This window comes from Scleropages formosus, chromosome 21 (assembly GCF_900964775.1).
Source record: "Scleropages formosus chromosome 21, fSclFor1.1, whole genome shotgun sequence".
In the NCBI taxonomy this organism is placed as follows: Eukaryota; Metazoa; Chordata; class Actinopteri; order Osteoglossiformes; family Osteoglossidae; genus Scleropages; species Scleropages formosus.
The window spans coordinates 14,806,297-14,822,503 of NC_041826.1; the positions used below are offsets into that span (position 1 = coordinate 14,806,297).

The 16,207-nt window shown below is 45.9% G+C and overlaps 1 protein-coding gene across 1 annotated transcript in view; it reads left to right on the forward strand.

The window, feature by feature from the left end:
- pde3a (phosphodiesterase 3A, cGMP-inhibited) overlaps positions 1-4,985 on the forward strand; it is a 73,269-nt gene extending 68,284 nt beyond the window's left edge. Inside the window, exons 8-13 of the mRNA XM_018726209.2 lie at positions 706-819; positions 1,243-1,442; positions 1,648-1,851; positions 2,059-2,220; positions 4,078-4,333; positions 4,564-4,985. Coding sequence (XP_018581725.2) covers positions 706-819; positions 1,243-1,442; positions 1,648-1,851; positions 2,059-2,220; positions 4,078-4,333; positions 4,564-4,895 — 1,268 coding nt within the window. The 3' untranslated portion in view covers positions 4,896-4,985. The remainder of the gene's footprint in view (positions 1-705; positions 820-1,242; positions 1,443-1,647; positions 1,852-2,058; positions 2,221-4,077; positions 4,334-4,563) is intronic.
- The last annotated feature ends 11,222 nt before the right edge of the window (positions 4,986-16,207 follow it).

Below are 16,207 nucleotides of genomic sequence, written 5' to 3' on the forward strand. Positions count from 1 at the left end.
TGTAATTTTTACTCTTATGTTTGATTCATTTTTATTGTTTTTTAAATTCAGGCTAAACTGAAACTATCAAAATTTTTATGAGGCTAAAAATTAAAATTTAACATTACAGGATATAAAAATGCGTTGTCTCCGCACACTGCTGTTCAGTGTGTTTCCGAATGAATTGCCCTGTAAATGTGGCTCCGTGTTGCAATGGATTGCGCTAGAGTGTCACGGCACCTGGATGGTGTAACAGGTTGTGGGTTCGATCCCCACTCAGCCTGTGTGGAGCTTGCATGTTCGTGTGAGTTTCCTCCCGCAGTCTAAATATGTAAATTTCGGGTGAACTGTGACTCTAGTGACCCTTGTCAGTGTGCTACATTGCTCTGATGTATAGCAACAATAAAAAAAGAACTTTAAACATGGTGAAACTGCGCTAAAGTGAGGTTTCCCACACCTGTTCCGCTTGTCTGCTTTGCGACCCTCCTCTGGCTCCGCAGATGCGCAGTTTGCATTCACTCTGCGACCAACAGAAATTTTAGAAAGCACAATTAAAAATAAATTAATCAGCGGAAGATGTTTGTATGTTCGATCATTCATAACTCTGATGTTTGTAAGTCGAGCCTCTGTACTCCTGAGCAGAAGCTATGGCTGCCATCTAGTGGCCCAGTCCTGCATTACACCAGGTCTTATGCCACGTGTCTCCTCTCCGCTCCTCTCCTCCAGATCACAACAGAATCCATGCCACAGACGTGCTGCACGCAGTCTGGTACCTGACCACGCAGCCCGTGCCTGGCCTACCTAGCCTGGCCAACGATCACAGTTCTGCCAGTGACTCTGGTAAGCCATGTGTGCCGGGAGGGGTGGTGTCAGGGTCATGTCAGTAATTTGATTGAGCGTCTCTCCATTAAAGATATCTGCACAGTCATCGTACACATGGTCCAGACAGGTCAACACGCTCCACTCCACGGCTCAGCGTTCTCGCACTTTGCTGCACATTTTTTTGCTCAAAACCTACTGAGTTCGTAGAAATATGAGCAACCATATAGAGTAAAGGAAGGCATGACCAGGTCAACTTCCTATGTTCTGAGCTTCAGTGTCCCACACCCCTAGACCTGAGCAGCAAACAGTTCCTCGGTGCTTTGAGCAGCACGTAAGAGAATTCGAAGGGTTTGTGCAGTGAGGGGTCAGCTTCCTTCCCACTGCTTGGCCCTGCCTTGATGTCATTACTTCTGTGATACTACGGTATTCCCTCCTCCGCAGACTCGGACAGCGGTATCACCCACAGCCACATGGGCTTTCTGGTCTCCAAGACGTACGCGGTCTCAGAAGATGGCTACGGCTGCTTGTCGGGTCTCATCCCGGCCCTCGAGCTCATGGCTCTGTACGTGGCGGCCGCCATGCATGACTACGACCACCCAGGGAGGACCAATGCCTTCCTGGTGGCCACCAGCGCGCCCCAGGTGACCAGTCCGTCAACTCTTAATTGAAATCCGTGGTCCAAGGTACCCCCCTATAAAGAGAATCCTTTAAACCTGGATGCACTGCAAAGAAATGCACGAGCTTCCCAGGAGTACCTCTTCACATCAATCTTCTTGTGACTCGGCGTCCAGGTGGCGTTCGGTGTCGCTGAGTCCTTGTGTGTGCGTCCTTCCCTTCCCTCTCCAGGCAGTGCTGTACAATGACCGTTCGGTGCTGGAGAACCACCATGCTGCCTCCGCCTGGAGCCTCTTCATGTCCCATCCCGAGTACAACTTCTTGGCCAACTTGGACCACGTGGAGTTCAAGCGCTTTCGTTTCCTCGTGATCGAGGCCATCCTCGCCACCGATCTGAAGAAGCACTTTGACTTCCTGGCTGAATTCAATGCCAAGGTAAACATTCGTCTGACCCTAATATATATGTAGCCCTAACCCCAGTAGTCTTATTAATGTCAGTATGTAAGCTGAACCCAGAGAAACTCCTTGTATCGCCGCTCAGGTAAGGATCGGTGTTTGACATCAGTCACCAGCAGCACTAGGAACGGCCCCAGGTTCTCCCAAGCAACATGGTCACCTTGATGTTACTGTGGCCCGTGCCAGGTGGGCGATGACGTGACCTCGGGGATCGACTGGTCCAACGAGAACGACCGGCTGCTCGTGTGCCAGATGTGCATCAAGCTGGCCGACATCAACGGGCCGCTCAAGTGCAAGGACCTGCACCTGCAGTGGACCGAGGGCATCGTCAACGAGTTCTACGAGCAGGTGAGGAGGGGGCTCCCTCTCTTCAGGTTCGTCTGTCTGAAACACGGCATGCGGCACTTCTGGAGAGCTAACCCGTTGCGTTGGTCTGCAACAGTCCCTTGTCATAGAGGCTTGTGTTGATCACTTCTGATCATCTGGTTCTGCGATTGACTACATTTCCCAGTTGCTTGCTTCCTTGTCTGTCACTGCCGTTCTCAATGTTGCGTGTGTACCGGATCTGTCCTGTATCGTGGTTGGAGGCCGAGGTCTGTCCAGCGGTGTGGGCATGCACATTTACGGTTACGTTCGTCGGCCCTTGTAAATCGCTTGCTGTCGTTGAGCGGTATTTCTTCTGCGCTGAAAGCTGTCAAAACATCATGTATTCGCTAACCCCAAATTATTTAGGTCAACAGACAGTTGGCGTCCCCCGGTTTCATCTTGCACATATTCATGAGCCCATCGGCGCAACTGGGTTTCATCTGGAGCAATTTAGATGAAATATTTCACTCGAGGGTAAGCCAGGCAGGATCGGAGCCCAAAAAAAAAATCCACACTGACTTTGTTTTAATTGGGTCAGAAACAGACTGCATTTCTGATGAAGTCTTTTATTGACGTAAATGAGAAACTGGTTGATGGAGGAGCTTAGATTCTCCCCATGGCTCGCACACAGCTGCTGTATCTGGAGCAGCTTTCCCTCACGCGACCCACCGAATGGGTTAGCTGCCACTTCACGCCACGTCTGACGTTCAAAGGCGGCTGTGATGGGCAGCGGCTGTCGAGCGGCGTCGACGCCTTGGCGCCCAGCAACGCTGCGGGGCTTCAGCGGCAACAATAGAGATGGGACGGAAAGACCGTGGCGTGGACGCAAAAAGACCTTATAATAAGCGAGGAGAGACTCGTAAACACGTGAAAGGTCTGTGCTGTTTCTTCCTCTTGGGGAGACCTTCTTAAAATAGCACGTTTGCCTAACAGGTACATGCGCACGCTCATCAGCGGACACACACGCAGCACGCACGTATGCTCACGCTGTGACGGAGCAGAGAGAGCTTTGCCGTGTGCTGGAAACGGACACCAGCACGTGCTTCTCCTGATCCACCGCCCAGAATAAGACCCTTCGGAGCTCCGTCGCCCTTTGAGGATATGCGGCACGCGAGGTTGCTCTGCTAACAGATTTCCAAATGTCATTTTCATTTCCTTCCTTCGGCACTTTGGAATTACACCTGCCTGCGCATGACGACACACGTATTACAGCACAGCGGCAACGTAGGTGCTGTTTCCATGGCAACTGGAGACCACGCAAGCCACGGTCCACTTTGCATGCACCCTTGACATTGTGAACCATAGTTATTGGTGCATCTGGACAGCGCCGTGCAGGTTATTTCGACATGTGATTTTTGACCAGAAATATTCTCATCGCGTGTCCTCTAACTTATCGCCACTGACCTAATTCAGCTCTTTAACACCAATAAATATTACACATACTTGCAACAGAGGGAGTAAAGGAGGCCACAACCCTCTTAGGCATAATGAGAGAAATTAATTATTTACAGTACTTTCATAGACAATAATTCTTGATGAAAAATATTTTTTTCACTAACTGGTACTTGATATGTATGTATACCACAAAAGTACAGTATTTGTTTGTTTTCAGACCGTAGATGCAGCTTCAGACCAGGCTTGAAATATTTGGAATTATATGGATCGCAAAACTAAACGCTTTTTGCTCGGAGGTAAATTCAGCGCAGCACTTTTTACCGGTACGAAGAGTTCAGAGCTCAGAGCTCAGACACGGGCCGGTCTCTCTAGCTACCCAGTTCACAGTGCATGTGTGTGTTTCCGGGTGGGTCTCCCCGCTAACGCGAGCCTGCGCCCCTGCAGGGGGACGAGGAGTCCAGCCTGGGCCTCCCCATCAGCCCCTACATGGACCGCTCGGCCCCCCAGCTGGCCAAGCTGCAGGAGTCTTTCATCACGCACATCGTGGGGCCGCTCTGCAGCTCCTACGACTCGGCCGCCCTCATGCCCGGCCGCTGGGTCGAGACTGAGGAAGAGGAGGCGGAGGAAGGGGACTCGGAAGAAAACGACGAGGAAGATGACACAACCGAGGAAGATGCGTCCACTAGCTCTGAAACCTCTCGTAAGACTCCGTCTTTTTTCCTCACTGCTTTCATTTTACTGTTACTCTTACTTTTCTCACTTCTGCTTTACCCAGGCAGGTGACGTAAACACCTCATGGCTTTGATTTGACATTTCTGATGTCAGCTCACGTATCGCAATCGGTACCGAGTCATCAGATTTGCGGGCACTTGAGGACTAAACTTGGCAAATGTTGTCAAATGTCCTTATTTTTTCGTATAATCCCATTAGAGAAACAAAGTGTCAAGAAGAGGCGGAAAGTCTTCTGTCAGATCACTCAGCAGCTGCTGGAGAACCACGAGATGTGGAAGAAGGTCATCAATGAGGAGGCTCAGTCGCTGGAGGGGGAGGAGCCAGCGCACCGCGGCAACCCCGTAGAGCCGATCCTGGCCATCCACGAGGAGGAGGAGGAGCCTGCGAGCAAAGAGGAGGAGCCAACTGAAGGTCAGGAGAGGGAAGATGAGACGGATGATGAGAACAAGGGGCCCGTTGAGGATGCTGAGGAAGTTGAGGAAGAGCCAGCATCCAAAGACACTGATGGGAAGGAAGAGGTCCTGGAGTAATGAAAGATTTTATACACCAGTATGTCAAATGAAACAGTGAAACCAGGACCATTGTTTTTTTTATTTATTTTTGACAAAGACTAACTTTTGTCCCAGCACATCACTTAAGACACAACACTGTAGAAGTTTGGGGACTATGTGCCTAAAGAAAACAGGGTTAGAAGGAAGGTGAGAACTGAGGTGCGTGGACTCAAGGTGGGAGGATGCGAGTGGGCAGGGTCAAGTTCTTTGTGCTGTAAAGGACGGTAAAGCCCGGTCCTGTCCTGAAGGACCCAGCTTGTCTTTGAGGAGTTTCCACAGTGCAATATGGGACTGCCAAATGGAGGCACCGACAAGACAGAGAGGATGGACCGCATGTCGGTTCAGAGGCAGCTCTGTGCAAGGTGCACCTTGCAGACCGGCCTGTTTTCTAAGAAAAGCGTTTTTTAAAAACAATGTCCTGATGAAGAGAAAGTACCAAAATACACACACACACACACACACACACACACACACACGCACACACACACCAATGACAGTGGAGGAGATGGTGGGTATCCCAGGACGTCCCTGTCTGCTGACTTTCGGAGGCCGCGCCGGCTTCGGTCCGAGTACCAGCAGCACCTCGGCAGCGGGTTGCTCCTGGAGGGAAAAGCTTCGTCCAGAGCCCCGGAGGCCCACGTTGTCCCGCATACGCACAAATGGCTCCTCTTCACTCCAGTCAGCCGTCGTCCAGGGAAGCTACCAGATGCCTGCTCTGTCCAGCGCAGTAAGACAGGAGAACAAGTCCCATCTTGCATCCCCGCCCCTTCGCCATTGCTGTCAGGCAAAATTCTCTTTTTTTTTAAAAAAATTTTTCCTTACAGGCTGTTGTTTCACACCCTGGCTGTCACAGCTGTTGCTATCGATGGTTATGTAAACAGAAGCATAGTTTCAATGACTTTATTTGTGCTCTTAACACGCATGATGTAAAAGCGCCATTTACTGTGGTCAGCTGTCCAAAAAGCAAACGGTTTCTCGTTCTTCAGAAAATGTCGATGCTCACTTATTTTTCTGAGTAGGTGCAAGGTTTCAACCTCGTGGTTATGATTATAGTCATAAGGTTTTCCATGTCAGCTGTACCCTGTTACAAAGCCATGATACCGTGGGCTGCAATTCTGTAATTCCAAAGCGGCAGCAGCGGCACAAAAACGTGCTGAACGCACATCGTTACTCCACTAACAGATCTGTGCTTAAATGCCCAAAACACGGCAGCTGACGGTTTCTTTGACCGGCTGCTCGGCATCATAGTTAAAAGCAAAGAAAGCTAGAAGACTTTAGGATTTTTTCTGGATGATGTACCCAGTAGGTATATACAGTATATACCAAATATGATCAGCAGAGCAATAATATATTTTCCTTTTGTGCATATTTTTATACTCTTCTAGCTACCATACAAAAACAATCAATATTGCGACAGGTGAACCACAGAGATTATGTAAAGCAGCAATGTTCAAAAGCATAATGACACAGGTAAGCCGGGTGATACATATATTAACAAGCGGGTCTGGATAGCGCTTATCTGCAGCAGAAATGGGATCGAGTCGTGTTCTGCCCTCTTCCCACTTGTGAGTGAGTGACTTTCAGAGACCGCGCACAGACCGCGAGCCCATTCCGAGAGCAGCGAGTGGCAGGCCCAAGACCAGCACAGTATGCTGCGAAAGAACATTCCAGAAAAGGACCTACAAATCCCACCACCTGTTGTCCTGCTTCAAATGCACGGTGCTTGTAATGCTCTAGATCTTTCTGGCTGTTTCTGAGGGTTTCCTTGGTGCAGGCGGCGCACATGGGTACCAACAAGAAACCGGCCGTCCCCTTGCTCGGGGGGGGGGTGTGTGGTGTGTTTCCGATGAGACGGGGGGATTATATCACCGTTTCGGTGGGCAGGACCTACACCCACGCAATGATCCCGCTTAAGAAGGCTCCAGGAGGCTTTGCACATCCAACTCCATTCATTAGCGCAGCTGTTGATGTGACGCTTTACGGCACGCTCGTCTATACGGGGTGCGATTGCATTGCCGCTTCACTGAAACACCGCACATCTCCAGCCACGTTCACCTTCTGAGCAGCTGACAGGAGACGCCACAAGGTGAAATTACAGTGCCGTAGCGTGTCCCTGTTTCTGCTGGGAGGTCCTCTTCAATGGCAGTTAATCAAATAGGGCATTTCCAATTGGTCATGCAACATAGTTTGCCTCTGAAATTCTTTCATTTAGCTCCAGTTAAATTTTTCCATTCTTTCTGAAACGGCACCCCAAGGAAGTTATTTTAAGCGGGCTCCTTTCAAATACCGGCTTCCGAAGCAATATTGAGAGCTCCAGAGCTTTTTGTTTTTTGCTGCACTCTCAGGTTTTCTGGTACGAAAGGAAACTTCAGCTTGTTTTCTTTTTTTTTTTTTTAAGTAACACGGGCCAATCCGTTTCTACATATTCCAATTATCAGTGCCAAAATTAACTTCAGAACAATTCCTGAAGCCTGTCCAAGCTGCGCTGATGTCGTTTATAGAGCGGCAATATGACAATGAGTATTTACGTGTTGGTGCGTACGCATAAAAAACTGCACGACAGTGTTTCCACCATAACATAAAGTAGAGCGCTTTGCATTGTGGGTTGGCTGCAGGCCAGCCGAGCACACCACGGCAAGGTCAACAGTGGCCAGAGATCAGCAGTGATGTACTCCTCTTCTCTTTGTTGCTGCAAGCTTGGTCTGCATCACACTCCAACAACTGCTAACACACGCAAGCATGACTCAGCCTTGGTGCGTTTGTGGGATGGCATGATAGGACGGAGCGATGCGACCGTGCCAGCTTGCATGCCAAAGGTCAAGTGTTGTTACTTCGAGGCGCGTGATGCGACACCGCCTGTCTGTTAGTGGCAGAGTGCAATCCCTGGTGCTCTTCTCAACCGCTGCGTCTGGTTATGTGCGTGACCATGGCTCCTGGGGGTTTTCTGCGAAGGGAACAAGAAAAACACACCCTGCCTTTGTTCGGGTCTTGTTGATGGCGCTGCTCGACTTTCATCTGAGGCGCTCTCTCACAGACTGCTCCCGCGCAACCTGGTTTGTTTCTGCAGACTTCCTGGGGGGGACTTCCCCCGCCGCATTTGTTCTGGCCAACCGAACGTCCATTGTTTGTCGTGTGTCCGCGCCTGTCGGGATGCTGCGGAAAGCTGATTTCAGGTTCACTTCCGCCCTCTGAGCACCGCTTCAGCTGGCTGCTCCTGTGCCGAAGCCTCCGGGCGGACAGAAACCATCGGGGGGCGACCTGCAGTGCCGACATCAGCCGCGGACAAAACGTGAAATAACGACACACTGTTGTTGGCTGCCCCACAGCTGGAGGGCAGGGGGTTACCATTTGGAATTGCAAATTAGACCAGTGTCATGCAGGTCCCCTCGATGGAGCGCCCTAGGCGCGATGGGGGCAAGCTGTGCTCCACCCCAGCCTTCGCTGCTCTGTTGCTGAGGGCAAAATCCAAGGATTACTGTGACCATTTGTTTCCAGCCGGAGAACCACGGACCGAAAATAAGAGAAGAATGAAATAGGGAAATAGGACAGAAGGAGAAAATAAAGATAAATCAAGAAATAAAGAAGCCCAAGGCACAGGGACTGCACTTCACTCCACTGCCAGCAGTCACCCTTTCTAGGAAAAGGGATTTCTGGTACCCTAGGGGGTCATTAGCTGGCATGCTCTTTTCTATGACTAAGGCATTAGAGCCGTCCTCCCCTCCTGTCTGCGACTGTAACTCAGGCCAGTAACACCACGGAGATGCGCGCTTATGCAAGGCACTTTCTGCCAAGGGGGCGACGTCTGCCATGAAGAGGAACATTCCGCGTTCTTTGCAGCTCGCTCTTTCGTTTTGGGGCTTTGCCCGAAATCCTGAGCGTGACAATCTGTATGTTAGCTTCCATGTAGCGTCACTCCGAATCAGTCTCTTTCCGAACCGGCTTCCCACGGACTCGGGACTTGCTCGTCCGGTCGGGGTGCTTCTTCCGAGCACCTCTCGCGTTTCCTACAGCTCAGACCTCAGTTCGGGGTAGAGGATCAGCTTCTGTGACTGCGAGTCCCGCGGTGACTTCTGCACTAAAGGCTGAATTTTTGCTCAGCCAGGGTATTTTTGGCCGGTACAACACGTTAGCGCCTGCTGCAGCCCTGTCAGGTGGCTGCAGGTTGCTGGTCACATCTGATGAGCGGGTAGCTCTCCTCTGTGACGTGCCTCACCCTCAAGTGTATCAGCGGAGGAAAAAGACTTGGCAGGGAGAGTACTGGAGCACCCTCCTATCTATTAAAGCAATGAGACTTTATGAAACTGTGGTATTACGGTGAAATTCACATTTTGATGATATGATCTTATCAATGATTAGGCAAAGGGTTGTAGCCGGGGTTCATGCATGCATTTGGTCTTACCATGGTCCAGAGTGCCTAAAATAAGAAATCTTTCTTCTTTTATTTCATTTCTAACTTTTTTTTTTTTTTTAAATACAACTTTGTGTGTTTGTTAAAATACACTAAATTAACATGAAAGTTCAAATTATGCTCAGTTGTTTGTAATTTTCCACAGGCTAATGTTTTGTTTTCCGGAGGACGTGATGTTAATGGATTTTGATTTGTGTGTGTTCCGTGACAAGACTTTAAGTGTTTTTTTGACCATTTTGTTTACGCGTGACACTTGACAGCTAAAACGAGATTTTTTCCCCCCCTAGAATTACAATACAGTCCTGATTTAAGATGGTCTTCTGCGAGCAGACAGATTGACATCTTTCCTGTGCAGTAAATGTCAGGTAGTCATTCTCCTCAGGTGCATCCTGCATTCAGTTTTTTTCTTCTTATTCTGCTGATACAGTCTAGGATTTACCATCATTTTCTCGAAATTCTTGTCTTCCCAGGGCTTCCCAGGCTTTTTGGTGCAAAATGATCACAACCGAATTCATAGCAGCATAAAAATGTTGCTGTCGTTGACACGAGTGTATAGCGCGTCACATCTTACGCGGAGTTTGAAGAGGACCGAAAGAGCACGCGAAGGCAAAAAAATCACATACCGACCGCTGCGCCATATAAATCATATTTCATATGATACCATAATGCACAAAACAATAACGGTACATCTAATAATAACCATATTTCTGAATTCCTCACAAAATAAATAAGAAACTTGGCTAAAACAGCAACGTACACTTTGCACAAAAGAACTTGTGTAAAGTGACAAAGACATTGTGATGGGGCAGGTATCATAAGTCACCCAGGAGGGGGTTCATGTGGCTCATTGGCTAACTCAATTGGCATGCAATGCATGCCCGACAGTTATTTGTGTGCGGGAATTTATTTTTTGCATATTTTTTCCCCAAAGAAATGGCGATTGCCAATATAAACCTGAATCCGCATAAGTGCGATGTCCGTAAGATGTGACTCTACCGCAAAAAACTTTCTCCAGAGCCTGTGCAGGGCGGTAGCTCACAAAGCGCATGTGCGAGACACGCTTCTGGACCACCGCACGGGAGCGGGGGTGCCGAGATACTGGCGTCAGGATGAGCGAGAACAGCGGTGCCCCGCACGAATGACAAGGAAACGGCGTACAACGTACCTGATACGGCAAAGGCTGAAAATTTTTACAACTTTACATTTAACTTTATTCGTTTAGCAGACGCTTTTCTCCAAAGCGACGTACATCTCAGCAGAAATACAATTTGTGCATTACATTAGGAGAAAGACACACGGCTGCAGACGTGTGACTCTTAAGTAAACCTAGTACACAAGTTGTTCGGCATCCATCTCTTAGTGTTGTTTTCTCTCCGGATAAAATTAAAAACCTCCATCCACGTCCTCAGCCCATGCACTCCCTTCTCTAAAGGTCCTCCGTGGTGACATGGGTGGTTGCACCGAGAGGTAATAGCTACCTGACACTGTATGAGCACAGATGAAAAATACAGTTAATTCAGAGCCGTTTGGTCCAGTGCGCAGTTCGGTAAGGCCGGCATGCTTATGGCCTTTCTTCCTCACTGGCACCTGGCAGAGCTGTAATTTCGCATCTGTTGTTGATCCATCTCTGACGTTATAGGTATGAAGGGCATTTTCTGACATTTCTTGCATTTGAAGCGAAACGTTTTGAAAACACTTGGCCTACAGGCTGGAGAATCACTTGAGTTTTTTTTTTTTTTTTCTTTTTTATGTTGGTCCTTCGCTATTTCGCTGTTTGCCACAATTTACGTATAATTAGGTGTCATACTCTGCTGTCTTAATTTGTTTTTGTTTCGTTGCTATAATCATTGATAATGCATATTATTAATTACAAGGAGAACCAAACAAGCTTTAAAACTCTGTAAACAAAAAATATACTTGTATTTTTTATATAGTTGGCACTTCACCGACTGAATAATAATTAGTTTCCTCTCACTTATATCTTGCACTTAACATATGTAGCAATACATTATAAAGGAGAAATATGTAATTCACAAGTACCTGTTTAAGTGAACTGCTCATTTTATTGATGGTTAATGTTCCATTTTGTACAAAAAGTATGCTGTACAGGTAAAAGATTGAAATGACAACTAAGTCTTTTAGATAAACATTATTTATTTTTACTGTTTTTTTGTAATTTAGACACTATACTGTAGCTACTCTAATGCCAGAATTACTGGAAGTGCCTCTTGGTATATTGTATTATACAGTAAATATGTATTGAGATTATTAGAACCTGTTTGTCATAAACTGAACAATGTCGATGTTGTAATGTGAATACAGTTGAATAACATGAACTTAACTCTGTGGTTCTGAGACGTTTGTGTGTTCATTTCTGCAGGTCTACAAACGCAGACTTGGTTTGGTCTAATTTCTGCATCACTTCAAGCTGGTTCTCGGTACCGAGGGGGTTTTTTGGCCCAGGGAGGTTTGAGGAGGGAGGAAAATTTGGCAAGATTTCTAAACTTTCTGGTTTTGACTCCAGACTAGAATCTCCAGAAAAATTTGACTCTATGAAACAGTGAATTCCGTTGAATAAAAACCTTTCTCCAATTTCATACAAACGCAGTGAGGTATCGGTGTTTTAATTATTAGGGACCTTTGATGCCACAACACAAAAGTTACAAGAAAAAAATGCTGTTTTATAGAAAAACCTATCTTCTAGATTTTTAGTGGGTGAAAATGTAATACCTGTACTCTGCTAGTCACTACTCAACAGTTATACCCGGTGAGCATGATACCAGCAGTTATCCCTTGTGCTCAGTTTCATGTCTGGGTTATGTATTTGTTTTTTTTTTTTTTTTTTTTTTCCACAAAAGTCTGGGGTTGAAAGGTTAGATGATTAAAATGGACCTCAGTGGGAAGGTTAAGATAATCTCAGATATATCTGAGAAGTGGGTTTGGCCGAGTCCTGCTCTCTGGTGGGTCTGGGGTTCGAGTCCTGCTTGGGGTGCCTTGCGATGGACTGGCATCCCGTCCTGGGTGTGTCCCCTCCTCCTCCAGCCTTACGTCCTGTGTTGCCGGGTAGGCTCCGGTTCCCCGTGACCCCACTCAGGACAAGCGGTTTCAGACAGTGTGTGTGTGTGTGTGTGTGTGTGTGTGTGTGTGTGTGTGTGTATGTGTATGTGTGTGTGTGTATCTGGGAGGTTGCTTGCCACCAGGTGACTTACTTTGGTGTTTCGTAAATATAAAGTACTTTTTTTTTTAATTTTCTTTCATTGACTGAGTCTATAAAGAATAAAACTTTATGAAAGAGACCATTTACTTTCTATAAATTGTAGCACCACTGCATTGTGTCTGCATTATGAAATGTTATGGAATTACTACACTGTTTGTTTTTCAAGTATGTGAGTTTTTTTCCTTCTTCTAACGGAGAGGGAATGAAAAGGGGCAGTTACGTAAGGAAATCATAACACAGACCTTAAGGGCTTTTCTGAATTAATTAATCCGGGATTTGACTAAGACCATAGGGTTGTATACTTGGAGGTCCAATGTGTTGCATTAGCACCTGGAATTGTAGCTTTAGAATGAGAGCGAGATTAGTAATAATCCTGGCCACTGCATGCTGTTTTGCTGCAAGAGAGTATTTTTAATACTGATGTGACAGGTATTAATCATATTTTTAATCATAAATATGATTAATACCTGTCACATCAGCCCCCTGTCCCCCCATGGGGGTACAGCCATGTATGTATATTTAAAAAAGTGCTTCTTCTTCTGTGGAACGACTTGTTTCTAAGTTTCAAATGGAGTATAACAGCTTCAATTCCTTGCTCACCAACCTTTGACTCGACCTAGGAAGTGGTGGACCGGACATTTGATCTGGCTGAGCAGATGGCATTCGGTCGAAATACACAAAATAAGTAAAAGAACAAAACGGGTACAGAAACAGCTATTACCTGTGTGTGCTTTGCAGGCTTTGCAGACTGCATGTTCATAATGAGCAATCAAATAAGGAATTGCTGTCTCAGGCTATGGTTTAGGTTATGGAAACTGAAAACATGCTTTCAGCGATGGTAACTCTGCATGAGCACACATTCATTTTTCACACAAAATTGTCCTGTTTCACTATAAATACAATTCAAAATCCTCTTTCTTATCAAATTATACGCACACCTTGTAACCCCAAGTGACACAGTCTGTCATATCATCTAAATAAAAACTTGAACATGTAACCCAGAAAGGTAGCATAGTGGTTACAGCTGCTGCCATTAGGCTTACAAGTTGTATGTTTGAATCCCACCTGCTGCAGGTACTTGTCATAGGTAGCTTTACATTGTTAGAATATTAATGTAAATGTAAGGTATAAAAGAAAGAACGAACAGAGGGCTCAAAGAAGAAGAGTTCAAAACCAGGCTGTAGACAAGGAGCAAAAACTGCATGAGACCCCACCCTCCATCATCCCTCAGAAAACCTGTGAACCACTGCTTTATTTACAGGTGCCTGGCAAGGGATACACCTCCTTAACTATACCCCTGGCTATACCTTCCCCCTGTAAAGCCCACCATAGGTGAAATGTAAAGAGTAACCCCACCCCCAAAACCAGCAAGAAGTACAAGAAAAAACAGAGACAGAATAAGAACCAAAGGGAAATAAACTGGGTTCTATCAAATACTTGAATGACATGGCTTCAGTCTTTCAAATGAGTCAGGAACACGGTGCTTGACTGTGGGTCATCAGAGTGGAGGATCCTCCCTTTGCGAGTCAAGCAGAGAAAGCACAACCCTGATAGATGTTCCATGCTTTAAAAGCTCCGGCCGTCACTGCATAATTTCGGCTTGGCAGATTGGGGTTGAATGGCAGATAGGAATCTTTAATTATGATGTCGTGTTTGTTTGTTGTAGCTTTCTCGATGTCGTCTTTGTCCGAGAGTCTCAGATACCGGATCAGAAAGGTCCTCAGACAGGTATTCGGGTTGGGAGTACGGGCATGGAGTCAGCGGGCGAAATCTACTAAAAGGAGGCAAATCAGCCAGCACTCCTACCAGGGACCGTTGCTTGTCCTGCAGAAATTTTTTAAGAGGGGTACCTCATTCAGCCTTCTGAGGCAGTCCCACAATCTCTAAATTAACATGGCGATTTTTATATTCCACTTCATCCACATTCACTTGATTAAACTCGGTTGTTCGCTGCAGATCAAAAGTTGATTCAGCTTGTACGTTGTCTCTCTCCTCCAAACAGTTTCAAAACTATTCTCGTGATGGGTTAAATTTGTGAATTTTTTTTTTCCCAATCAGAGTGCTTCTTTCGTTCGGTACTGAGATTGTCCGGCTTTGTGAGTTTAGCTTCCATACTACTTAATTTATCTTCCATACATCTTAGCTTACCTTCCATATTCCTCTGACCAGATGGCATTTAGTTAATCTCTCTAATTTCATCTGTCATTTGTTCATATTAACTAACTGGTCTATCTCTGAAGGTGGGCTCGTACATAACGGACAGTCAAAGTTCTCTCCATCTTTTCTTCTGGCTCAAGGAATTCAGATCTGTCCCCGAAGGCCGTCTTTATCGCTCTTTTCTTTCGGAGCTCTGTTTTAGTGCTCTTCCCTTTCTGAGAATGTTGCGAAGAAAAAATCGGATAATCCTTGTTGTCCTTGGAATGAGACATGTTCAGTTTTATCAGTTTTAGTAACTCAAAACCAGTATGGGAGATATAATTGCAGGTATAATTGCAGGACTCTGGAGGGAATCCAAACTTAAGCAACAATGAAGAAATGTGATATGTCTTTAAGTGTAAAATTATTTGCATTTCCTTTTAAAATTATTACCTGGAAACTTAATGTAAATAAATGTAGGAAGAACTCAGCATGTTCTTAATTGGAAGATGTCTTCTCAACGATATATCGGGAAATTTACTGACGCTTGTGTCATTTTATTTCCTTTAGCTTTATTAGTACAGTATGTTTTGTTATTATTTATATATGAACATTTCTCTGTAAAAACAGTATATGCCAGGGGGTGAATTTTCTTGTGCACGAGGAATTAATCTGCATTATAATTTGTATGAATGCTGGACTCCTGTTTGGATACTGCAATTTTTGTTCTTGTATTATGTACAAGCATACACTCACTTTGCCATTTTAGTTTTTATGTTGCTGTGACCCAGGATTCCTGCTGCAAAAAATAGACTAAAATAAGACTTACTCATGGTACCTGAAAGGAAATGTTTGCAAGTGAATATTAGACTACTTCAGAGGATTTTAAAACAATGAGCTTATTTCTAATATTTGCAAGTCTGAAAGAGAGAAGAATGATGCTTCCTTAGTGAACTATATACAATCCTTCCATGGACTACAACCTTGCCATTGTGAGGGGGCTTGAGAGCCATGTTGTGGTTCTGATGGGATCACCTTTGGCAGATTGGTCTAAACTGAGGGGCCAGACAAAAGGGACTCGAAATTATGATCTCTAAATCTAAAAATGAAATGATTTGAAATCCGAAACGGATAGAAGTGCCTCATCTAGATTGAGTTTCTGAGATCTACCCCTGCAGCCACGCCTGGAGGTGGGTTTTGTCTGCAAGCTTGGGAAAAGTGTTTAGCCACCTTATGGGCTTACGACCCACAAGATGAGGTATGTGGTTTCAAGTGAAATACCTGTAAGGCTTTAGACCATGACAATGGAAACTGACTCTTGGGACATGGAATGTTACTGCACTCAGATGAATGGAGCTTGATCTTGTTTAAGAGATAGAAAAGTATAGACAATCTATAGAAGGTCATATCTCCATATACAGTTTCAGCTTTGGAAGCAGACTTCTTGATCTTAAGTCACATGGAAGAAAACTTGGTTGTTTGTGCTTATACACCAAACAGTTGTGAAGAGTATAGAGCCTTTCTAGAGAC